Source organism: Malaclemys terrapin, chromosome 2 (assembly GCF_027887155.1).
Source record: "Malaclemys terrapin pileata isolate rMalTer1 chromosome 2, rMalTer1.hap1, whole genome shotgun sequence".
Classification (NCBI taxonomy): domain Eukaryota; kingdom Metazoa; phylum Chordata; order Testudines; family Emydidae; genus Malaclemys; species Malaclemys terrapin.
The window spans coordinates 227,652,948-227,679,007 of NC_071506.1; the positions used below are offsets into that span (position 1 = coordinate 227,652,948).

The following is a 26,060-nucleotide window of genomic DNA, read 5'->3' on the forward strand; positions in this document are numbered from 1 at the left end:
GTGATAAGACAATTATTAAATTTCTTTGACCGTGGTCAAACTAATTCAATCAAACAGAGAGCCTGTCTTTAAAATTAGCCTTACTGCAGGTGAACTCACCAACAAATAGGTTAAATAACAAGTTTCTGTCTGAACAGCAGTTGGTAATGCTACCTTTTCATTGGTATTGAGAAGCTGAGGGAGGCTCGATGAAGAGCTAAAGTTCACAGTACTACAGCAAAAATATTAGTTTTTGCTCTTAAAAGGGCCTTCAGTTGGTAATTCAAGCTTTTTACAGACTGGGTTTCAAAGTAGTTCTTGTGTAGAACAGTATCCTTTCCTTCACCTTATTTATTCATACTTAAGGTGTGTCTACACCATGAGAGTAGTTCGATTTTACTTAAAGCGAATTTGTGGAACCGATATTACAAAGTCGAACGTGTGTATCCACACTAAGGACAGTAATTCGACTTTGTGAGCCCACAGTAACGGGGCATGCGTCGACATTGGAAGCGGTGCACTGTGGGTAGCTAGCCCACAGTTCCCGCAGTCCCCGCTGCCCATTGGAATTCTGGGTCGAGCCCCCAATGCCTGCTGGGGCAAAAAAATGTGTCGAGGGTGGTTTTGGGTAACTGTGGTCATTCAACCCTCACTCCCGCCCTCCCTCCGTGAAAGTGCCAGCGGGCAATCAGTTCGCACACTTTTCTGGTGATTGACAGCGCGGACGCCACAGCACCGCAAGCATGGAGCCCGCTGCGATCATCGCTGCAGTTATGGCCGTTGTCAACACCTTGCGCCTTATCATGCACCTTTTCCAGAGGCAGATGCGGAGAAATTGGGCGAGGAGGCTACGGCAGCGCGGTGAGGACATTAAGTCTGAGAGGTGCACAAACCTCTCACAAAGCACGGGACCCCACACCTTGGACATCATGGTGGCAATGGATCATGTTGATGTTGTGGAATGGCGATTCTGGGCCCGGGAAACAAGCACGGACTGGTGGGACCGCATAGTGCTGCAGGTCTGGGATGAATCACAGTGGCTGCGAAACTTTTGGATGCGTAAGGGAACTTTCCTGGAACTTTGTGAGTTGCTGTCCCCTGCCCTGAAGCGCAAGGACACCTGGATGCGAGCAGCCCTGACTGTCCAGAAGCGAGTGGCCATAGCCCTCTGGAAGCTTGCAACGCCAGACAGCTACTGATCAGTCGCCAATCAATTTGGAGTGGGCAAATCTACCGTGGGGGTTGCTGTGATGCAAGTAGCCAACGCAATCGTTGAGCTACTGCTCTCAAAGGTAGTGACCCTGGGAAACGTGCAGGTGATCATAGATGGCTTCGCCGCGATGGGATTCCCAAACTGCGGTGGGGCTATAGATGGAACTCACATCCCTATCCTGGGACCAGACCACCAGGCCAGCCAGTACATTAACCGAAAGGGCTACTTTTGCAGCACCATTGAAGCACTGGTGGACCATAGGGGACATTTTACAAACATCAACGTCAGATGGCCGGGCAAGGTTCATGACGCTCGCGTTTTCAGGAACTCTGGTCTGTTTAGACGGCTGCAGGAAAGTATTTACTTCCCGGACCACAAAATAACTGTTGGGGATGTGGAGATGCCTATAGTGATCCTCGGGGACCCAGCCTACCCGCTAATGCCCTGGCTCATGAAGCCCTATACAGGCGCCCTGGACAGTGAAAAAGAACTCTTCAACTACCGTCTGAGCAAGTGCAGAATGGTGGTGGAGTGTGCTTTTGGATGTCTCAAGGGGAGATGGAGAAGCTTACTGACTCGCTCCGATCTCAGCGAAACCAATATCCCATTGTTATTGCTGTGTGCTCCACAATCTCTGTGAGAGCAAGGGGGAGAAGTTTATGGTGGGGTGAGAGGTTGAGGCAAATCGCCTGGCTGCTGATTACGCCCAGCCAGACACCCGGGCGATTAGAAGAGCCCAGCGGGACGCGCTGTGCATCCGGGAAGCTTTGAAAGCTAGGTTCCAGAGTGAGCAGGGTAATCTGTGACTATTACATTTGTTTAAACAGAAGCTGAACTTGCCCCCCGTTTCTTTACCGAGTTAATGTTGACTATCCTCTCCAGTTACCAACCCCCTTCCCCTCCCCCCTTCCAACGCACCTTTAAAATAAATGAAACTTTGTTCATTAACACTGTTTTCTTTATTAAGGATTTCGCGGTAAAGGGTTGAAACTGGGACGCAGACTGTGGTGGGGAGCGGGTGTAGTGATGGAAAGGACGCTTCTGAACTCGAGGAATGACAGGCTCCTGCTCCTAGAGCGGTCCGCAGTGGTGGACTGGTTGTTTCAAAGGAGCCTGCCACCCCTCCTTTTCGGGACTCTGTAGGTGGGGGCTGTGAGACTTTCGGGTGGGGGAGGGCGGTTACAGATCCCTGCTGCATGGCTCTGTCATCCAGGCTAAGGACCACTGCATAAGATCTGTAACCGCCCTCCCCCGCCACAAACTCACATAGCCCCCCCACACAGAACATGAAAACCACCTCCCAGACTGACCAGTGTGCCTAGTAACTGCAATGTGTGTGTGACCTTCTGCTGAACCTGCCCCTGTGTCTGTACCCTGGTAAAGGTGACTGTGCTCTCCAATTACCAACCCCCTTCCCACTGTCCTCTAAAAGAACACGAGAGAAACAGTAATTAACAGAAATGTATTTTTTATTAAGAACTACACAGTTAGGGGATGAAACTGGGACCGGGGCTTGGGTGAGGTGCATTTGGAGGGGAGGAAAGGACGTATCAAATCTTTGGGAATGAGAGCCTTCTGCTACTTGAGCAGTCTGCAGGGGTGGAGTGACTTTTTTGACGGCCCCTGCCACCCCTCCTTCTTGGGACTTTGGGGGGGGGGGGGGATGGGACTTTGTGGCGGGGGAGGGCGGTTAGAGAGAGAATGCAGGGGGGCTCTGTCCTCCTGCCTCCAGTCCTGCAGAACATCTACAAGGCGCCGGAGCATGTCCGTTTGCTCCCTCATTAGTCCAAGCAGCGTTTGAGTCGCCCTGCTGGTCTTCCTGCCGCCATCTGTCCTCCCTTTTGCTGTGTGATCGCTGGTATTGCGACATGTTCTCCCTCCACTGGGTCTGCTGTGCCGCCTCGGCTCGGGAACAGACCATAAGTTCTGAGAACATCTCGTCCCGTGTTCTTTTCTTTCGCTGCCTGATCTGCGCCACCCTCTGGGAGGGGGATACCGGGGTAGCTCTGGAGACGCTCGCGGCTGTGGGATGGGAAAAAGGGAGTGAATTCTTCAAAAAGGTACATTTTTTTTCAAACAATGAATATAGTCTTTCTCTGTGAACAAGACCATGCACAGTACCTATCACGTATGCACTCAGTACAAGGTCGAATTTTCTGTCTTCACCTTGAGTGCCTGGGGTCTTGCTGTACAGATCACACAAGCGGGGCTGGACACCGGAATTCTGGTAGCAGGCGGCCATGTTAAGCCGTAGACTTTTGGCTGCTTAAAGCCTAATTTACAGCAGTGCCCTCCTTTCACGTTCCAAGCAATGCTCCTATCGTTGGCCAGTTCCTGCTGCCGGCGATCCGGCTGGCATGAACTCTGTCCCTGTCCCTCCCCCGTCACGGCTGTCCCCAGGAAAGATCCCTGCATGCTGCTGGCGAACCGCTCAGCAGGAACGGTTCACCTCCCCTCCCCAGCACGTGGTTGGGCTCGGGAAAGATCCCTGCATGCTGCCGGCGAACTGCTCAGCATGAACAGTTCGCCTCCCCGCCCCCACTGTGTGTCTGTAAACCGCTGGTTAGTTATTTAAAGGAACAGGCAATCAGTCCCCATACTAAAATTCCCCTAATTCAAAGCAGGTCACCATGAGTTATATCATTCTGATGAGGATTACGGAGGCAGAGAAAGACCGCATGCTGCATGAATGTTAGCAAACACCAGGGTCGTATGCCGCCATACTTTGCAGAGTACCTGCTGCTAGCCTGGCATGGAAAAGTTTCCTACCATGGAGGAAGCAATAAGGCCGCTCTCCCCAGGAACCTGATGCAAAGGCTTTCACATTACCTCCAGGAGAGCTTCGTGGAGATGTCCCTGGAGGATTTCTACTCTATCCCCAGACATGTTAACAGACTTTTCCAGTTGCTGCACTGGCAAGGACTAAAAAGTTAAGCACCTAGGGCAAATTAATCATTTAAAAACCCATTGCTAACATACCATGCCTATTCTATTCAAAATAAATGTTTACAACACTTACCTACTGATGTTTCCCCTGATTCACGGTCTGGGTTACCGCCTTGGGAGGGTTGGTAGGGGATCTCTGTGAGGGTGATGAAGAGATCCTGGCTGTCGGGGAAATCAGCGTTGAAAGCGCTGTCGACCGTCTCGTCCTCCTCATCTCCTTCCTCATCTTTCCCGTCTGCGAACAGCTCCGAGGAAGTGGCCGTCGACAATACCCCATCGTCAGAGTCCACGGACAGTGGTGGGGTAGTGGTGGTGGCCGCACCTAGAATGGAATGCAGTGCCTCGTAGAAATGGCATGTCTGGGGCTGGAATCCAGAGCGTCCGTTTGACTATTTGGTCTTCTGGTGCGCTTGTCTCAGCTCCTTGATTTTTCACGCGGCATTGCGTTGCATCCCGGCTGTATCCTCTCTTCGTCATGCTTTTGAGATCTTCTCATAAATCTTGGCATTCCGTCTTTTCGATCACAGCTCCGAAAGCACGGACTCATCGCCCCACACAGCGATCAGATCCAAGACTTCCCGATCAGTCCATGCTGGGGCCCTCTTTCTATTCTGCGATTGCATGGTCACCTCTGCTGGAGAGCTCTGCATCGTTGCCAGTGCTGCTGAGCTCGCCACGATGTCAAAACAGGAAATGAGATTCAAACTGGCCAGACAGGAAAGGGAATTCAAATTTTCCCGGGGCTTTTCCTGTGTGGCTGGTCAGAGCATCCGAGCTCAGAGTGGTGCACTGTGGGATAGCTCCTGAAGCTATTAGCGTCGAATTCCGTCCACACTAACCCTAATTCAACATGGCCATGTCGAATTTAGTGCTACTCCTCTCGTCTGGGAGGAGTACAGAAATCGATTTAAAGAGACCTCTATGTCGAAATAAATAGCTTCGTTGTGTGGACGGGTGCAGGGTTAATTCGAATTAACGCTGCTAAATTCGACATAACCTCCTAGTGTAGACTAGGCCTTAGACTCATATGAGTTTAGAATTCATTTGAATTTGGTTTGACTGTGGGTGGAACTCCATGATCACATTACCAAATACCATACCTTTGGTGCCAAGAAGAATTACAGAATATGATAACAAATATAAATTGCTTAAAATATCTCAAAGAATAGAAATATGCTTGAATACATATGGGCTCCAGATTGCTAAACTTCTGCAGATCCAGTGGTATAAGTTCCCTTATATGAAAAAAGGGTTAAGAGTACTTTTAGATGAGTCATATGGGGATGTGGTTGGCAACTCTAGACAGATTTCAGCCAAGAGGAGAGCTAGTACATGCAAAATGGACACAGTTTTTAACCCCAGCTCTCATAAGCTCTCTCATAAGAGCACTGACTTACTAGAGAGCAGCTTTATGGAACAAGTTACTTTGAGTCCACGTGCCTTGGAATGAAAATCAAAGAGGCAGAGACCAGTGAAGTGTCCCTTTAGTTGGCAACTTCAGCACTGTGAGTAGTGATCTCTTAACGTTGTTAAAAATAAAGTGTTTATCTAGAGTTTTGTTTACTTTTGGCATTTACTTACATCATTCCTTAGAAGGACTAGGCAACATACACAGCTTTGATCAATATTTGTAAATAGATTAGTTCCCCCCCCCCCCTTTTTTTTTTTTTTTGTTTTTTTGTTTGTTTTTTGTGTGAAGGAACAACAAACATACAGAAACTGTTTACGTTGGCATATATATAGAGTGAAGCATACTGAAGCTAATGAACCACAAAAAACAAACAACGTTTGAAGCATTAAAATAGCTGTTTCCTCTTATAGCCTGGTATGTACAATACTCAACATTTTCACTGCATTGTACATCTTAAAAACTACAAGACTTGTTGCAACTGGAATGGCTCAGCACATTTGGAATGGAGTAAGGCCTCTGAGATAGAGGCTGTTGATCTGTGGGATATGATCAGGCTAAGTGGAATTGTAGGTAGCCAGCTCTAACTGAGCTTGTAGTCACTAATACCATGGTCCCACTTACGGAACAAGAAAAAGCAGTAAAGACAGGGTGATAAAAGGTAAAGTGAGAATATATTTACAAATGGATTGTGAGGGCAAATACTGAGTTATCATTCAAAACTATTATTGTAATACCTTTACTCCCATTGGGGCCTTGAGGGCCAGATTCTCCCTGCATTAGGGAAGTCTTGTGCTGCTCTAACAATGAAAGACTGGCTTACTAATCAAACAAGTATCACATCAGCATTAGGGGAGTCCTCAGATGGTGGGGAAGCCAGTATGTGGGTCAGTTGCTTTCCCCATTGTGACAGGTTGGGTCACAGAGACCCCCTTGGGACTGCCACCTGATGTGCTGAGACTACCTCTGAGCCTGTTTTCCCTGGCACCTTGGGACTTCAGAACCCTGCCTTGTTGAGCCAGACATGCCAGTCTGGTCCAACACAGACCCAGGATCTGAACCACGTCCCCCCAAAACTGCAGACTTAACTGAAAACGGTATAGAAAGTGCTCCTGTCTCTAGCACCCAGATACCCAGTTCCCAATGGGATCCAAACCCCAAATCTGTTTTACTCTGTATAAAGCTTATACAGTATAAACTCATAAATTGTCTGCCCTCTATAACACTGATAGAGAGAGATGCACAGCTGTTTGCTCCCCCAGGAATTAATTTTGTTTAATTGAACCAGGGTAAGTAAGTGATTTTATTAAATATAAAAAGTAGGATTTAAGTGATTCCGAGTAATAACAGACAAAACAAAGTAGTTGCCAAGCAAAATAAAACACAAGTCTAAGCCTAATACAGTAAGAAATTGAATGCAGATAAAATGTCACCCTCAGAGATGTTCCAGTAAGCTTCTTTCACAGACTGGACTCCTTCCTAGTCTGGGCCCATTCCTTTCCCCTGGTACAGTTCTTGTTAGCTCAGGTGGTAGCTAAGGAATTTCTCATGACTGCCCCCTTCATTCTGTTCCACTCCCTTTTATAGCTTTGGCACAGGGCGGGAATCTTTTGTCTCTCTGGGTTCCCACCTCTCCTTCTAAATGGAAAAGCACCAGATTTAAGATGGATTCCAGTACCAGATGATATGGTCACATGTCCTGTGAGACCGCAAGTCTTCATTCTTCCCAGCCTGAGTCACAGGAAGGCTTGCAAGTAAACAGATCTATCTACAGTCAATTGTCCTGGTTAATGGGAGCCATCAAGATTCCAAACTGCCATTAATGGCCCACACTTTGCATAATTACAATAGGACCTCAATTATATTTCATACTTCTAGTTTCAGATACAAGAATAATACATTTATACAAATAGATTGACCACACTCAGTAGATTATGATTTGTAATGATACCTTACAAGAGACCTTTTGCATGAAGCATATTCCAGTTACCTTATATTCCTACTCATTAGCATATTTTCATAAAATCATATGGAGTGCAACATCACACTCCTCCTTGCAAGTGGCATAACTGGGTTGGCTCATGAGGTTGTTGACAGCCACCAAAAGTTAGAACAGTCTGGGGACTGGTACAGAGTAACCCCAGGATTGGGGGAGTGCAAGGCTGTCTGAAAGCTCCTCCTCAGCTGTGAAAATGTGCTTCTTGATGGGAGCCAAGGATCAGGATGAAAAATTTTAAGATTTACAACTACATACAATATTTAATAATAAAATCTCAAAGAATTTTGAAGAGTTGGTGTAGTTCTTGCTTTTCTCCTAGTAAACTTAAACAGTAAACAGACCCTGCCAGAACAATAGATGCAAAACCTGCCAACATATACTACAATCAAAGGTGGATTAATATTTATTGGGGCTGCGGGCCCAAAGAACATTTGGGTCCCCCACACACTGTGGGCCTAGGGACACCAGAGCTGAGGGTGGGGGCGGCATGGCTGCCCACTTTTTAACTTGGGTGTGGTAGCCTCGGGCAGGTGCGTAACAGTGGCAGCATGGGCATAGTTTGGGGACATTGTCTCCCCCTCCCCCAAACTGCAAGCCTCTGGCCAGAGGTGACAGGAGGAGCAGTGCCACACGGGATTGCTGCCTTGGGCACAAAGCCTAGGCAGCAGTGGGGGCAGCCTGTCACTGGGAGCAGGAGGGTCTCAGCGGGGGCAGCCTGGCAGCAGGAGCCGGGCACAGACACTGAGCAAGCCCGGGCAGAGTGTGGTGGGTGCTGAGGCTGGGCCAGTAGCAACTGGAGCTTTGCCGGAGGAGCCCTTCTGCCTGGCTCCTCGCTGCCTGTGACCTTCCCGGGGTTCCCCACTGGCTCCCAGCCAGGGCAGGGCCTCTTCTCCCTGCAGAGTGTGTCTGTAGGCCCCGGGGAGGGGGCAGGAGGCTGGACCAGAGCCCTTGCCCCTGGGTCCCACCGGCAGTGGCCTGTACTGCAGAGTGGGGAAATGGGCCGGGGGCTCCTCTTGGACCCTGCCCAGGCTTTCTGGGTGGCTCTTACCATTGCCCAGCTCCGGCTTCTGTCCTGGCTAGGGGGTGAAGCCCTGAGAGGAAGAAGAGGAGCAGTGGGTAGGTCCACAGTTCTAGCACTGGTGGCCCCTCCTACTTCTACTCAGGTTCTGGTTCTCCTCAGGGGGCCCCCAAGTTGGCATAGGTCCCATGGGCCTGTGCATCAATTCACCTCTAACTACAATGACCAACATCCCCCTCAACACACCTTTCAAGATCCAAGGATTCTACACATGCCTATCACAGCATGTGGTGTCTACCTCATCCAGTGCACTAAATGCCCCAATAGCAACTACATGGGTGAAACCAGATAGTCGCTCAACTTGTGAATTAACTTACACAGAAAAATGATGAGACAAAAACACCACATCACCTGTGGGTGAACACTTTTCACAAATTGATCACTCTATATCTGACTTATCAGTCTTCATCCTCAAAGGAAAGCTACTCAACACTTTCAAAAGATGAGGATTTAAATTCATAACTTTGCTAGACACTAAAAATCATGGACTGAGTAGAGACACTGGATTTATGGTTTATTACAACAATCTATAACCCACTAGCAACTCCCCCCCCCCCCCCTTCCTTTCTCCCCATGACTGGAGGGGTATTAAAAGGTCACTTCACCTTGAATGATCCCTTGAAATATATGTTAACTACTTATGCCAAACAATCTGTTCCACCTTGTATTAAGCTGTGACATTCTGAGGTAAGTTTCCCAGACCTGAAAAAGAGTTCTGTGTAATCTCAGAAGTGTGTCTCTGTTACCAAGCTGGTCCAATAAAAGATATTACTTCACCCACCTTATCTCTTTAACTAAAATAGGCCTGGCACAAAGAAATGCCTCTCTTCCTAACCCCCACACACTCTCATTGAAAGGATTCTAATCAAAGTGAGGAAGTGAGGTTTGACTTCTGAAGCATTAACTGAGCAGAGCACATAGCTTATATTGAATTCTCAAGACAGTTCTCAAACTTCGTTCTCTTGGAAGGCTATGTTAATAAGTTACAGGACTTCCAGACTCCTGTAGCTCCTGAATATTGATAACAAAGGAGCATGCTGAACTTGAAATCATCCTTTTCTTCTGGAATGCTTTCTAGTGCTCTGCCAAATTATTCAAAATACACATACAGTTCTGAATAATTACTTTTAAACCAACTTTCTTAGCTAAGAATTTGCTCAGTTTGATAAATTACTCTTTTAATATAGTACATAATTTCTTACCCACTTAATATTTCTTTTACTTATAAGGCATTTAGAGCTTCAAATATTTACTCCTCTACCCCGATATAATGCTGTCCTCAGGAGCCAAAGAAATCTCACTGCGTTATATGTGAAACCACGTTATATCGAACTTGCTTTGATCCTCCGGAGTGCGCAGCCTCCCCAGCCCCCCCGCCTCCTCTCCCCCCCCCCCCCCCCCCCCCGGAGCACTGCTTTACCGCGTTAATCCGAATTAGTGTTATATTGGGTCGCGTTATATCGGGGTAGAGGTGTATTATAGCTCATATTCTGTAGTTGTATCCATGTGATTGTAGCCACAGAGGAAATAGACATGTAAATTTACCAGAACCATAAATGACTTTCAATAAACATTTTAAAGGAACATTGTAGTTTAGGCCCAAGCTTTGAGTTATTGTTAGCTAGTGAAGTTTATACATCCAACAGAGAGCTTTGTAAGAGGAAATTTGCACTCTGTATCTTCTGGAAACTTCAGATGAATTGGCCTGTTAATAACTAGAACCTGTTGATCTTTCCTTCAGGGCAACCGGAGAAACCTGTGTCCTGGATCTGTGCACCCATCAGTGAGGCCTGCCTTAGCTTACCACTTTACCACATTCTGTCAGCTATCTTTAGTAGCACAGCAGACTGTCAGCCTCCCTGTGCCAGCAGACTATCCACATAGCTGGCATCTGTAGGGAAAAAGTTTTTCTCCTCTCAGGTGTTTCATGTGAGCCAGAGTAGCCCTCTGTCTCCTCAAAGAGGAAACTCCCTTTCTATAAGTATTAACACTCTGCTTCTTCAAAGCCTTAGGAATCCTGAAGTAATGCCCTTTCAGAATGTTGTAATCTGATGTGGACCTAGAAGATTATTGCTGTCATTACTTAACAGCCTCTTCCTCTGAGTCAGGGCAAATTGGATTCTCTCCCAAACTCGTGCCACCCTTAATGGGAGTCAGAAATCTTCTCGTAAGGGAAATTGCCCTGCAATTAATGGGAAACGTTGTCTATTCATATGTCGTTTGGCACATCACTTCCTATAGTGTTGTCCAAGGTGATGTAACTTTGATTGCCCTCTTTCTCCATCTGGGTTTTTACATTTAACTTTCTTTAATTGGATGCCCTTCTGATGAATACGTCTTCTAAAAATATTTCTCTTTCTATAGAGTCCAGTGACTACATCAGCATTTTATTAATTTACTGAACAAATCCTTGGTATTGTCGGTCTTGGAGCTCATTTTGAGATGCATAATCTGGTAATTCTCCCATTGTTCTAATTCCTAAAATTCTAGTTTAAATCCTTTTTTGTCTCTCTCAGATGGTCTCCTTAAAATATTTGTTGTCCAGACTACTCTATGGTGTTATGCATATATAGATTTAATGAGAAATGTAGCGCTCCATAGCTCTTCATCCTGAACAATTGATGATAATTTGAGATTCTTAAGACTCCAAAGCAGTCAGTAATGGCATTGAAACACTGCTTCACAAAATTCTCCATATGGTTGAATTCAATGCATCTTGTATTCAACAATGATAGTGACATGTGGACAACAAATAATGTACATAAACTGCCAGGGAGTAACAAAGAACACAAATATAAGCAATGAGGCCTTCAGAATCTTTTCATCATGGAGAAGTAGGACCTGTCTATCAGGGGAAAAAATGTACTCGGTTCAAGGCTTATATCATCTGGTTCAGTTGTCATGTGCAGGCAGCAGACAAAGGGGATGATCATCTGTCCACCAGATGACTTTTTCATTAAATTTGTAATTTAGAACGAGAAGGTAAAATATCTCACTTGCAACAATAGCATTCCTGACTGTGGAAGACAGATCACTGTACTAATATGTGATTATTTAGTTTCCTCTATTTTCTAAAATAGTTCAGAAAATAAGACTAGACAGAACATTTGTAATGCTGTCGTGCCATATTGGCTTCACAAACAACTATTTTCTAGGATTAAAAATGGCAGACTGCAAGGCCTGAGGTTCCCAGTTTTTCAACACTCCTTTTATTCATGATAACTTTCTTAGTCACTGATTTGGGTTTACACCCTGAAACTAGTCTGAACCTCCAACAACATGAATGCTCTTAGAAATTCAGCTAATTCCTATCTGTCTTATGTACTCTGATTATGATGGTTTCTAAGGTTTTAGGAAACTTGTTCACATTGTTATGCAGGCCTTTGCCAAAATTGGCTTCAAATGTCTATCAAATCTTCATTTTTCTCATGGGTGACCTCCATTAGGATACGTCTTAGTTACCTAAAGATAATGGTCTTCTGTCCCTGGGGTTATTAATTTAAGAGATCTGGTACCAGCCTTCTCACATACATTTATTTGCACATAGTTATGCAAATAGAATGTGATTCTACAGATCTTTGCAAAACCTTTTTTGTTTTCTCACCCCAGATCCTGTAGAAAGAGCCTCACTGAATAAATTTTCTTTGCACAGTAATCATCTCCTTGAAGAGTAAATTACTTTGGACCTCTGTCAACCAGACAACCTTGAAAAGATTGTTCTTAGTTTAGGTCCTGACTTTGAACAAATCCAAAACAAGAATAATATACTAATTTAAACCAATCTCCTCTTTTTTTCCCCCTGTAAGCCTAAATGTTGTTAGGAAAACAATTTTATACTTTAAAGTTTTAAAGTCTCATTTCATATCTATTTACATTGGTCCAAAGAATGGACTATATCATCTTCACTGGAATGGATTACAGCACTGGAATGCGTTACCTAGGGAGGTGGTGGAATCTCCTTCCTTGGAGGTTTTTAAGGCTCGGCTTGACAAAGCCCTGGCTGGGATGATTTAGTTGGGAATTGGTCCTGCTTTGAGCAGGGAGTTGGACTAGATGACCTCCTGAGGTCCCTTCCAACCCTGATATTCTATGATTCTTTGATTCAAGCAATAAATATCTGATTTAAATCCGAAATCCATTTTTTAATGATTTTTATCGACCATGGTCATTACTCATTAAACTTCCTTTCTCAGTGCATAATCTTTTGGAATTAGTAAACTGCTGCTGGTGAATATTCCCATTTTGTTTTCAGCAGCTGGCATCCGTGAGGCAAAGTAAAAAAATGTTGGGGCCAATGTTGACATATGATAGGTTAGTGAGCTAAAAAAGCGAGATAACAGATTAACACTTGTATAATTATAGCTGAGTAAAATGCTCTATAATGCAGAACTTCTTAATGATGTATGCTGTGCATAAATTGTCACTTTTTAACAAACATTTGTCTCTTCTTCAGGTATTTAAGGTTGAAGGTTTCAGATCAGATGTGGAAAGATGTTGGCTGTGGACACAGGAGTTGTGGAGGAGTGGTTATCAGAGTTCAAGGTAATATATTGTGTGATAATTAGAAATAAACTTAGTTTTTAAGCATTATATTATTCAGTAGTAGTAGTACCTGATCAGCTCTTGTTTGCTGCTGAGATGGGTGCTATAGATAAATTTAAGACAGTTGAATTTCAGTCTGTGAGATGAAAAGATGAAATGCATTGTTAAGTAAGACTTGAATTTCCTTTCTTGCCATATTCAGGACTGTATGCTATGTTTGGTACATGACAGCCCAATGAAATTCATGTTTGGAAAAAGGAATAAACTTTCAGTGCAGTACAATACAATAAAATAAAATAGATAAAATCTGATTAAAAACAAATCCGTTAAATGTTAGTGTACCAACTAAAAACTCTTAGCTGAAGAGCTCTAGGCTTTCATGTTACACCAAAATGGTATTTTTATTATCAAGTTCTTACCATATCTGGCATTTTATTTTTATTTACTTTTCTTCTTGAATGTACCAACAGCTTACTGTTTGGAATGTAAAGTAACTCCCAAAGATTGACTCGAAGTTTTAGCTGTAGATTTTACTGCTGTGTGTTAGCAAGATAACCTTACTTACTTAACAAGTATTATCCTACTTCTCATATTTGTGGTCTTATTCTGGGGTGACATTCAGGTTTTTTTCGTTCAGATCACTGATTTAGAGGCAGCTGCTAACTTCTCTCTATCCCTTTGCTGTTTTCTGCTCTGCCTGTTGGCACATTGTGGTGTCTTGTGTCAGACCCACTGCTGTATTTGAGGGGAGCAGCAATTTCCTCTTGTGCTGTTTTTCTGAAAGTTTCTTTCCGACACTCATTTTCACTTTCTCCACCTGACCTTATTATGAAGACTATGCCTTTGAAGGGAACAATGGCAGCCATGGGATTCCCTTAAAGCCAACTATTTCCTCATCAGCTTTGCCTCCAGCCTTCATAAAAGCAGCTTCAATGGCTAACCAAAGAGCTGCCATTTTATCACTTCTCATCTGAGAGCACCACATGCAGACCATTGTTCAGCCGGTACTCCAGCAAATGGGTAAGCTGTGTGCGCACATCAGGGAAGATATCAGAATTCCTGTAGTCAGAACTTCAGGGCAAACCCCTTATAGCATGCCAGGCTGTAAAGTGTTGCTGTTAAGTTTCAGACAGTATATAGACACAGTGAACACATGATAAATTAAAAGTAGTAAATGAGTCTAATTATTCTGATGAGGCGGTGCACCATGACCCAGGACCAATGTCACAATGACCACAAAAGCTGCATTTTCTGTGGGGTAACTGAATGGCATCACTATGCTAAGAGTTACTCTGAGCCTTGCCCTCAGGACCCTAGCCTCGTGGAGAGCCTAGAGAAAGGGGGATCAGGAAGTAGTTGTTGACATTTTTATGGTGGCCTTTGTTATACAAATCTATCAAAATCAAAACCTACAGTAGACCACTACCTATCTTTTCAGACTAGACCAAATCTGATCTTCTGGTCTGGGTGAAGTCATGGTCTGGAGACTCTCTTCCAGATGTAGTCCAGAAAATTCACAACTATTCCCACCATCTGCCATGAGACTATGTATCATGGAGAAAATGCAAGTCCCTCAGTTGTCCTGAATATATGCATATTACCAGAGGGGAGTTCAACCGTGCTATGTACTATTCCGAAATGTCATGTTTTACTCCACTATGGAGCAGCATAGATTAGTATTCAGGCCTCATTTTAATAAGATTTTGTATCCAGCAAATCCAAGGTAGTAAATACAGAACATTCTTGATTGTTATGCTACTTTCTAGTAATTCCTAGAAAAATGCCTCAAACCAAGATGGTTGTTGCAATTTTCCATTGAAAGGAGAAGTGGAGGGAAGAAACCAGGTTTGCAGGCTTATTTCTATAGGTGGTGTAGATTCACTTGACTTGGACACACCACTTCTGGAGAATTGGTGCCCTGTACATAAATGAAATATCTTGCTTGAATCTTCTCAACAGTCCATTTATCGTATAATTTGTAATAGTCTAACTACAAGGTCTTCAAGAATCTAAAGCTAGTCTCCTAAAATTCAAATTTAGGCACCTAAATAAGTGGCCTTATTTTTGAAAAGTACTGAGCATCAAATGTAAGGTTCTAGGTGCTCCATTGCTTTTGGAAAATCAGGCCATTCATTTAGGTGCCTAAATATGTCTTTTAGAAGAGCAGCTTTAGAGTTCTGTTTTTGAAAATCTTGCTTTTCTGTAATTTTCCGGAAATGGTTTCAGATATAGTGATTAGTAGTTTTGGTCTCATTTGTAATGTCTTTTTCTATAACACTCCTTATTTTGGAGTTGAGAGGCATTGTTGCCTAGTGGGCAGAGAAATAGAGTAGGACTTGATAGATTTGGGTTCTATTCCTGGTTCTTTCTGTTGCCTGCTGAGTAACCTTGGACACATCACATAATTTCTGTGCCTGTTTCCGCATCTGTAAAATGAGGATTATGATTGCATCCTTTGTGAAACACTTTGAGCTTTGTGGATGAAAAGCAATATATGAGAGCTAGGAATGATGAGTTTAAGTGTAACAGCTCTATCTGAAAGTTAGTAAACTATTGAAAACCTAATAGTGACCTTTGTAAGCATTGCCAGCAGAGCCGGCTCCAGCGTTTTTGCTGCCTCAAGCGGCGAAAAAAAAAAAAAAGAAGCCATGATCAGTGGCACCTCTACCGCTGCTGCTTCATTCTTCGGTGGCAGGTCTTTCCCTCCAAGAGGGACTGAGGAACCCGCGCCGAATTGCCGCAGAAGAGCTGGACGTGCCGCCCCTTTCCGTTGGCTGCCCTAAGCACCTGCTTGCTGCACTGGTGCCTGGAGCCAGCCCTGATTGCCAGTCAGAACTCTGGTTGATGCTGGAAAGAGGGTGAAATACATGCTCAAATGACCCATATTTGGTGCCCGTTCCCCCCCCCCCCTTTTTTTTTTTTTTTTGGAGAGTGGTGCACCCTGTAGTTTCCATATGGCTGTAGATATTCTGATCCTCCAGAACGGAGGACCCATAGCTGCTTATAGACAAGCATACAATCAGGTGTGTTTTTGTTTTGTTATCCTAATTCCAAAGTTGCAGTTCCTGTTGCTCTTTTAAACCGATTATTCTTTTTACACATTGTTCAGGATGGGTAGACGTGTGGTGAAATTGTGGCCCTTTAGCTGTATTTTCCACCCAATTTAATTAAATTCTGTACAAAACTGTGGAGTGGTAAAATGTAAGATTTAATAACTTGCCTTCCAGCAGTTTATCTTAAATACTGGGATTTTATTATACTGTAAAGATGATATAGAAATGTTGTTTCTGTACATGGAACATATTGTCTCCTAGAGTAAACACCAGTGAATGGATACTATTGCAGTTGAAAGGATGTTGTAAAAACAGAAAAGCCAGCTGACATAATAAAATGGCTTTCTTTCAATGCACAGGCAATAAAATATTGCAGTAATGACCTAAAAGGAAAAAATATTTTTGTTTGATTTCAGACCCTTCCAGAAGCTTCTATCTCTAACTATGCTACAAATTTGAAAGACAAGAGTTCTCTGGTTTCATCTTTATACAAAGTTATCCGGGAGCCACAGAGTGAGGTAGGTGCACATATCTCTAAGGTTTTAGTTTGGTGTGGCAGCAGACCATGAATGCATGGATGAAATCCCCCCCTCCCTCCTTCCCCCCCAAAAAAGCCACATTTGTAGTTCAAATACTATTTATGATACAAATAGTTACGATTAGAATCTGAGTAGGACTCTGTTCTCTCAGAACAAAATGTTAAGATATGGATATGATCCATTCTTTGGCAGTGGCATAATGCCATGCAATTAGTTTTTCAGTCTCACTACTCTCAAACCATATATAATCTTATAGTTCACATTTCTGTCTTCAGGACTCAGGCATAGGATTAAAAAGTGAATTGGCAAATTGTATAATCTCAGTCTGACATGATTCAAGGCCAATTGAATAGTAAAGCCTGTGACTGGCTGTGGTGTTTCCATGTGGTGTTTCCATAATTTTTAATTTAGGTGAGTACATCAGTGATTGACTTAAACAAAAAATAAAAATGAGTATTGGAAGTGTTTGGAAAAGAAACAGAAAGCTTAAATACATTGAGGATTGTGCAGCTTCCTTCTGGTTGATTTACTTTTTAAAATATAACCTTAAGTTTCAATTACCAAAGTTTTTGAATATTGAGCTTGACATTTATCTAACTGCCATACACTCAAGTGCATGGCAATCTCTAAAATTATAGTTTATTGTGTTACTATAAAAGTGGATTAATATGTGGTACTCAGTAGGTGTGGGGCAGAAGAAAAGGACTCTCCAATAGGAGTGAAGATCTCAAGCAGCTTGTAATTCAGATAGAAGCTCCTCATTGGACTTCTTGAAAGAAACTAATGGCCTGAGGGAATTAGGAGCCCTGAGTCCTAAAAAGTAACATGCTTGTAGTTGATAGTGGCACAAGCAAAGACAAAGTCACAAACACATCCCCAGGAGTTGGAGAGCTCTTTAGCCATGTCCCTGGATATAATTTGGAAGAATGAGGGATCAACTCGCCTTGGACCCTTTCGTTCTGGTTGTTGAACTTGCATCTTAGTCCAGCTTGTAATTGGTATTTTTAGGGCTGCTCTAATGCAAAGCAGTTCCTCGAGGCAAGAGAGACTGTGCTTCTGTGTGTTTAGGTGTGTATGTGCTTCCATGCAACTTGCATACCAATATGCCAATTTCTTGGGTCTGTGCTATGAGACACAAACATCTTTGTGGTTCATGTAATGTTAAAATTTTAGCACTCTGTGGTGCTATGAGCCAGTCAAACATCCCTGCATACCATCATGCTATCCCTCCCGAGGGTATAAAGAGTGGAGCGTCCTCAACTGTCAGAGTTCCTTCTTACTGCCTGTGGCAGTGAAATGAAAAACCCTCAGTGTTTTCTTAGATACTGTATTGTCTCTTGATTGTTAAGTAGTTGTTCAGTAGTTCTAGTACGCCTGTCATTGTTTATATGAGCTCCTAGCTTCCACCTCCTGGAGGAGTTAATTGCTGGGTAATCGCCAAGATGGGATCCACGTGTACAGATACTCAGAGACTGTTACTTACATTGCAGTAACCGTGATTCTTCTTTGTTCTGTAAGCATGGATCCCATACCCACTATCTTTCCCTGCCGCTCTTGAATCTTATTGGGATTCTGGGTAGCAAAGGAAATGACTTGCAGTTGAATGCTCTGCCATTTATGCCCTTGGGAGGGGTAGCATGAGGTCACACAGGAAGCAAACCCACCCCCAATCGATACTGCTGGCTAAATAAACTCCGATCTCTTGAGCATGGGATGAATGTGCACAGAGTGGGATCCATGTGTTACAGAACATCTTCAACCACAGTTACTGTAAGAAGTTCTTTTCCCCTCCCTTATTCACCTAACACAATGGGGTTTACCAAGGACTAATATGCTGGAGAAGAAGACAAGGTTCCCAGGAACTTCAGATAAATATTCTGCTTCCAAATTAATTGGAAATTTGGCCTCATTTTCTAGTATCTGATGGTGCTCACTCTACTCTAGATTCTATCATCTGTACCAGAGGTGATTTGTATTGTCCTCTTCCTTGGTTATAGCTAAATGGGGAGAGAAATACTGCCTGGTTCCTCAACAGTCTCTTCTGCAAGCACACTGTCATTATAAATTAGGAAGATCACATGGAAATTAAGTGGTAGAGTCAGAAATAATTTTCAATGGACTGTACACAGTTTACATCTCATAATTACAGTTTCAGTAACCCTGAATCTCTATCACAGTATTTGAGGGAGGTAAAAAATGTTCAATAATACTTTGTCTCATCATTGGTCAGCTGCATGAATTTATAAGGCTTACTTTGTGCGTAATGCAATGATGACTTTACTGCTGAATTTACTTTCTCAATGGAAATTTAATACCACCCTCTCTCATACCCAGCATTATTTTGGTCCCATTATTTTCTAGGGTTATAACTTTTGTATTTTTGTGTGAGAATGAATGCCAGCAAAGCTGCAGTAGTGGCCAAATATGGTATAGAATCAGAAGTTAGACGCCTTGGAATCCTTTTCTGAGAGTCAATCAGATGAACATTTTCAGTTTTGAGATGTGTGCAACAATATTAATAGAAGGTCTCTGTCACGCTGTCTGGAGTGGCTCACAATGTTGAGTGCCAACCTCAGAGAGATTGTCAAAAAGCAGGGAAGACACCCCAAACTGGTGGTACTGAGTTGGTGAAATCTAATTATAGAACGTAACAAATGTGAACTCCTGAAGCACTCTGACCATTTTACCACGGATTCACAGTTAGTTCAATCTATATTGCAACCCAGGCAAGCTGGACTCGGTGATAAAGAGTTGCGTTATTCCCAAAATCACAAAATATTCAGGTTGCTTCCAGTCCCAAGAGACCAGTCACTTACCCCAGGTCAGTTTGTACCTCCGATCTCACACCAAAGACAATGCTTGCAGCCAATCCTATAATAAACGAATGATTTATTAACTAGGAATGAGAGAATTATTTACAGGTTAAAGCAGGCATATATATAATATAAAAAAAACACAGGAGTTACAATCTGTGGTTCCAAAAGGTGACAGATGTAGTAATCTGTCAGCGCTGACTGTCATTTTTGGGCTAACCTAGGTTGAACCTGGGGGATTTATAGCCTTGGCAAGAGCTGTCACCTGGTCTACCAGCATCATAGTCTCCATTTTCAACATTTTCCCAATAGTCCAGCATATTAATAATAATTTCAGAATATTATATGGCCTAGTTACCTGGTTATTATCAGCAGTGGGATTGCTTGGTTCCAATAGAAATCCCAATAAACTTCAATTTTTGTGCATTGCAATTAATCAGTCAAATTATTATGGGTGGTGAGATTTTCAAAATCACCCATGGGAATTAGGTACTTATCTTCTATTGACTTTCACTGGGAATTGGAGGCCTAACTCCCTTAAACTTTTGGAAATCTCTTCCTGTAAAACACAACTGCGGTATGTTGCAATTTTTTTTTGCATTGTATGATTTGAGTAAATTCATTCTTTCATCTTCAGTAGTTATTTTGTGCTCTGCAGTGAATCTCTTTTTAAAAATAGAGGATTGGAAATTCAGTGCCACTAAAGGAATTGATACTGCCATGAAGCTTGCATACTTTGTTATATATTCACTGAAAAATGAAACCAGCAATAATTGCCAGCTTCTGGATATGGAAATATATCTGTGATTTAAATATTGAAGATTGCAGAAGTGATGCTTGATATGGCAAACAGTTTCAACACTGAATGGAATAGTGGTATAGGAAACATGCAACTAATTAACACTCGCTACTTTTGTTCTGGTCTTAGCCCATGGAAGTAACTGTGCAAAAATCTCCTTTCTATGGCAGATAACCTTTCCACATGAGACCACATTCTGAAGATAGAAAGTGGAATAGTATCATATGCAGTAAAAAGTTGTCAAGTAACTTACAGACAGAATTTACACCACTGGGCAAGGAGGACTAGAATGTGCAACAACTTGAGCTCTACACTTCCCTAACACATGGCTATCTAAATCCTATACTGTTGGGATGTGCATGTGTAGTGTAGTTTTTATATACTATTGTGCAATGTGTATAGAATTGTGTATTGTGCATTCTGTTGCAGTATGATACACCAAAGGCAAGGTCCCATGAGACCAGGAAAACACTAATCCTCCAAGTATGTTGGTGCTCAGTAACTCAGCAATATTTGCTCAGGGGTTGTTCTGTCCTACAAGAATTAAGGAATGAGTAACTTGCTAAAATGTGATCATGGCAATTGTCATGGTTTAGTTATAAGTACTAACTAGAATTGGTTAAAATGAGTTATAAATTGCATGGAGAGTCTCACTAGTGCAAAGCCTGCTAATTTTGGTACATGAAGGACCTATTTTCTAATCAGATTCCTTAGGATGGACATGCATCTTTTTTTATAACCAGGATAAGAGCCTCTTCTCTCATTACTTGAGATAAGAGATTCAGAATCTTTTACCTTTTGTGTGTAGGACTCAGCCCTCTTAAAATTTAGTTCCTGCCTGTTTCATATGGTGCTAACTTTAATCATTTTGGGGGTAGGGGAGGAAGTTCTTTGTAGTCTTTTCCTTAGATTGTGCAGTAAAGCTGTATATGTTGACTCAGTGAGAATTCTATACTGTATTCATACTTAGGTTTCTATTGTTTTGAAAGTTTTCACCCGTTGTGCTGCTACTACTACTACTCACTTATGAATAGGAAATATTCACCAAGATCCTCCTTCATCCAACCCCTTTATGGGATTGGAGAGGAACAAAGGAGGAAGGAAAGGAGCCACTGGAATTCTCCTGCAGGTAAAAGTGGAATCTTCTGTCCTATCCAGTGGGCCAGACTGGAGGGTGAAGGCAGGTATTGGGAAGATTCAGCCAGCCTCTACCAGTCACTTCATAACACATGAAATTAATGTATAATTTGTTAAAAGTTCAGTTACTTCTGCTTTGAAAATTAATATTTTGGCCCCCATACTTATTGAGCAGAAGGAGACAATCTCTTGTGATCAGGTTTTATTCTATTGACGGTCACATTTTATATTGTTCCAGCTACTAGAGCCAGTTTGCCACCAGCTTTTTGAGTTCTATCGCAGTGGAGAGGAACGACTACTACGATTCACCCTGCAGTTTCTGCCAGAATTGATGTGGTGTTACCTGGCAGTCTCAGCCAGCAGAGATCTGCAGAGCAGTGGCTGCATAGAGGCTCTTCTCCTAGGAGTTTACAACTTGGTTTGTATATGCATATAATTATTCAAATACCTAAAATGTTAGTGGGTTTTTTTTTGATAGCAGATGAACTCTCGTACTGGAGTGGAGAGTAAACAATCTAAGGTTTCCTTCAAGACAAAAATGAAGAGCCTGTGTGTTTCTATTCCAGGAATCATATATTGCTTATATGCAGCTGAAAATGCAACTTTATATATTATCAGCAAGTCCAGTCCTATAATTATAGGAGCTGCACCCTCCCTAGGGCAAAGGCTGCCAGCCTGAAATCCACACTGAAGATGCCTTCTTTAATCTGCTCCATATCAACTCTCCTTTTGTCATCACATCGTGGTCTTCAGTTTTCTGTCTCCCTCTCTTTTTCTTGGAAAGATTTGTCTTGGAATGGCCAGCAGTCTCCTCCTCACACTTTAAACTATGATTGTTGGGATAAGCTAAAAGAACCAGTTTCCTCACATTCAAATAAAGAATGTGGTCAGCCAAATCTTTTTAGCAGGGAGTATTTCAGAGGCACTGCATTTGAGACAGTTTTTTGTTTATAAGGATGGTCTGATTACTTTGGGGAGCTGTGCTGTTGCTCTTAAAAAATAAAGGACCTGAAACTTGTTGTCAAATTGTTGACACTTGGGGACTTAAATTGATCTCCTTTCATGCTGTAAAATTTTATGTGGCGATCTTATTTGTAGCTAATATGAGAATAGTAACTTATTTTTCAATGAACAATTTCCCATCTCTATCTAAATGGATTTTTTTTTTTTGATTGCATCACAGCCAAAACTTGGAGTACAGACACTGGTTGCTTCCCCATCCTGTTATTTCCAGTCTTGCTCTGCCTTGTACCGAGTGTGTAGTCTAAAAGCATAGTGTTTTCTCTTTCAAGATTTTCTCCAGTCTAATTCCTTGTACTTTCTAGGAGAGAGACCAGTGCAATGAGGGAGAGGACAACTTTGTGAAAGGGGACTTATTTAAAATTCTGAGAAATTAGGGGAGGCGGAAAGAAAGAATAGATGTGCCCATTTTGTGGCAAAGTAGTGAAACAAGTTCAGCTCAAGAGTTTTTTTTTTTCATGCAAACTTCTAAAGAGTTTTGTGCGACTGTTGCTCTAATAGGCTAAATGCATGCCTCCAACCATGCATGCATGCTTCTCCACAGACTTAACTGCAGCTGAAAAGAGGACAGCATTCCTAGACAATCTCCTGCACAGACAGGACCATTGACTCTTGCACTGGGTTTATGCCTGGAATTGTGATTCATTTTGAACTAGCATTCCCTGATAACACAGGCATCCAGGGTGGTCAGAGTATAGCTGAATAACCCCTTGTGTTCTCCTGCTAGGATAAAGTCACTCACTTGCATTTCAGAAAGAAAAACCTGAAGCTGTACCCACAACCTTATCTCTTTAGACTAGTCAGTTAAGAGAGGTTTCTCAATTATTAATATAACCCTGTCTGTTTCCATCCATTTTCCAGCTGCTTGGTGCAATAAGGATTTGGTTAAGGTAGGCTTACATCTCCAAGAAAGGTAATGCATGCTGGAAGGAATGACTTGAATTACTCATACATGTTGTTGGGGTCTAAATTAGCTGCAACTACTCAAGAATGAGATGTGAACATTTAAATGGAAACATCAGTTGAAGCCATTTGTCTGCAGAGTGTTAAACAGTCAAGACCTGTTTTGTTCCCTCAAAACAGTGTTTCCCAAACTTGGGACGCTGCTTGTTTAGGGAAAGCCCCTGGCGAGGCGGGCCAGTTTGTTTACCTGCCGCGTCCGCAGGTTCGATTGCAGCTCCCACTGGCCACAGTTCGCTGCTCCAGGCCAATGGGAGCTGCTGGCCGCCGCTTCCAGCAGCTCCCATTGGCCTAGAGCAGCGAACTGCGGCCAGTGGGAGCCACGATCAGCCAAACCTGCAGACTCACTCGGCAGGTAAACAAACCGGTCCGGCCCGCCAGGGGCTTTCCCTAAACAAGCGGCGTCCAAAATTTGGGAAACACTGCTTCAGAAAATAGGAATTGTAATGTTGCCCGGGGTCTTGCCTGACAGCGACTAGTATCAGACACTTCAGAGGAAGGTATATGAAACTCTGGACAATTACAGAGTAACATTTCCATTTTACATTTAACATTTCCAGGGGAAAATTCGTCCTAGTCCCTGCCCCATCAGCTAGTGGTGGCTTTATGCTCTAAAGCATGAGGGATTATACTCTAGTTTATTTTATCTAGATGTAAACAGATGTTCTCATCCACATAAACAAAATCTTTCAATACCTCCTGAGTGTTTGTCTCAATGATATCTTGTGGCAATAAGTTCCACAGGTTCATTATGAAAAAATGAATGCCTCCCTTTCTAGAATTTTAAGTTTGTTGCCTTTCAATTTCACTAAAATACTACTTTTCTTTATAATAAAAGGAGTGCATGGATTTCTCTCTTCCTATACCATTTATTATACCTTTGTGTCTTCACTCTAAACAAAAACAGTCCCAGTTCTTTCTAGTCTGACCCACATGAACATCTTTTCATAACTCATTTTTGTCACTCATCAATAGACCCCTTTTTATTTCTGCTTTATTTGAGATAGGTCAACCTGACCACTGTAAGGGTATAAAAAGGAATGACAGTTTCAGTATGTTCTATCCTATCCTTTGCACACGTTAAAAATAAGGGTTTTTTTGGACTACCGCTATAAGCATGAGTGGATTTTTTCCATTTAAATGTCCACATCTCATTCTTGAGTAGTTGCAGCTAATTTAGAACCCAACAACATGTATGAGTAATTCCAGTCATTCCTTCCAGCATGCATTACCTTTTATTGTCAACGCTTTCATCTGACATTCTGTTATATGAGAGAGAGAGAACAAATTCTTCAAAATGTTTCTCTATCCCAAATCACCCCAGTCTTTCCAAGATTAGCTTAATCTAGCTGCTCCTCATTCGGGGGCTGATCTCAGCCAAGCCTTTTGATAGCTGGAGAATGGTGCTATTTGCTTCTGAATTACAAGTGGGTAAGATCTGCATTTTGCAGACATTTTAGACCAGGCTGTTTCACAATCCCTCCTCAAGGCTTCATCTAGATGGAATGGGATGTGGGGAGATGATGGATCCCTGTGGGACTGCTACAGATAAGGGTTTTGGTTGTGTAGAGGCAAGTGCATCATCTGTTACACTGAGCAGTGATTTTAAGTCCTGGACAACTGCTTGCATACCTTAGAAGTTGAGAGAAAGTAATTTCCTTCCTAAAGGAGCTAGTGCACTTGCCACATTTTGTTAAGAAGTGCATAGATCAGAGTTTTAGTTCATTGTTCAGTTTTCCTGCCATGCTTCTGGGCCTTTTTCTGGTGTGAATGGGCCCAATTCAGATAGGGAAATTGTGTGGCCAGACCTGCGCGTGTATGGTACTTGGTATCCTGAAATATTGTCTTAAATGTAAGTGGCTTTAGCTGAAAAATAAACTGATAGCATCTCACATTGAGAAGAACTAGATACTGGAGTTGAATAGAGGCACACTGGGCTTATACAAGTGATTCAAGGTCCTGAATAGTGTCTGATTTAGCAACTGCTAGTGTGGAAGGCTGAGAAGAATTCTTTGCTGCTCTCATAGTCAAACTGTATCTATTCATGGTTACTCCTTTCTGACTTTGTATATCTGTTCTAGATCTCTGGGGCAACAAGAAGGGAATGAATGCTTCAGTGGAGTATCTCAGTGGCTCTGGTAATTTTTTTTTCTCAGACAGGAAGTGTCAATCTAGAAGTGGACAATTGATAACCATGTCTACCAGCACTCATGGAAACCGCTCACTAAAACAGTCTTTGCACCCAAAGGCTCTCGTATATCCTAGCCAGACATTGCACCACAATCGGTATTCTGGTTTTAGCATAATCTGTTTGGTCTTGTAATGCTCTATAGGAAGAGAGCGCACAGCAACGTACTAGGCATTCCCCCAAATAGTCTGTTCTTTGTATGTTTTTTTCCCTCTCTTTCCCAGACAGGCCTAAGTAGGGTACTTGGAAAAGACAATTCTGGTCTGGTAGGAGGTGCTTTACTTATTCTGGCCACAGAGACTGGCTCCCGTCCCCATCCCACTCCATCTCTGGGCCAGTTTGACTATGGGAGCCGTAATCATCTGCCTCTTTCTGGAGATGATTAT

General features: G+C 42.8%; 1 protein-coding gene across 4 annotated transcripts in view; it reads left to right on the forward strand.

Moving 5' to 3' along the window:
- The window catches only part of HYCC1 (hyccin PI4KA lipid kinase complex subunit 1), a 97,817-nt gene that overhangs the window by 33,071 nt on the left and 38,686 nt on the right, over window positions 1-26,060 (forward strand). For 3 of the 4 annotated variants that reach the window (XM_054020194.1, XM_054020192.1, XM_054020196.1), the window contains exons 2-4: window positions 13,077-13,165; window positions 16,635-16,736; window positions 21,745-21,924. In XM_054020194.1, coding sequence (XP_053876169.1) covers window positions 13,115-13,165; window positions 16,635-16,736; window positions 21,745-21,924 — 333 coding nt within the window. In that variant the 5' untranslated portion in view covers window positions 13,077-13,114. Of the gene's footprint in view, window positions 1-10,987; window positions 11,078-13,076; window positions 13,166-16,634; window positions 16,737-21,744; window positions 21,925-26,060 lie in introns of those variants that run through there. The other variant, XM_054020193.1, reaches the window with a different exon arrangement.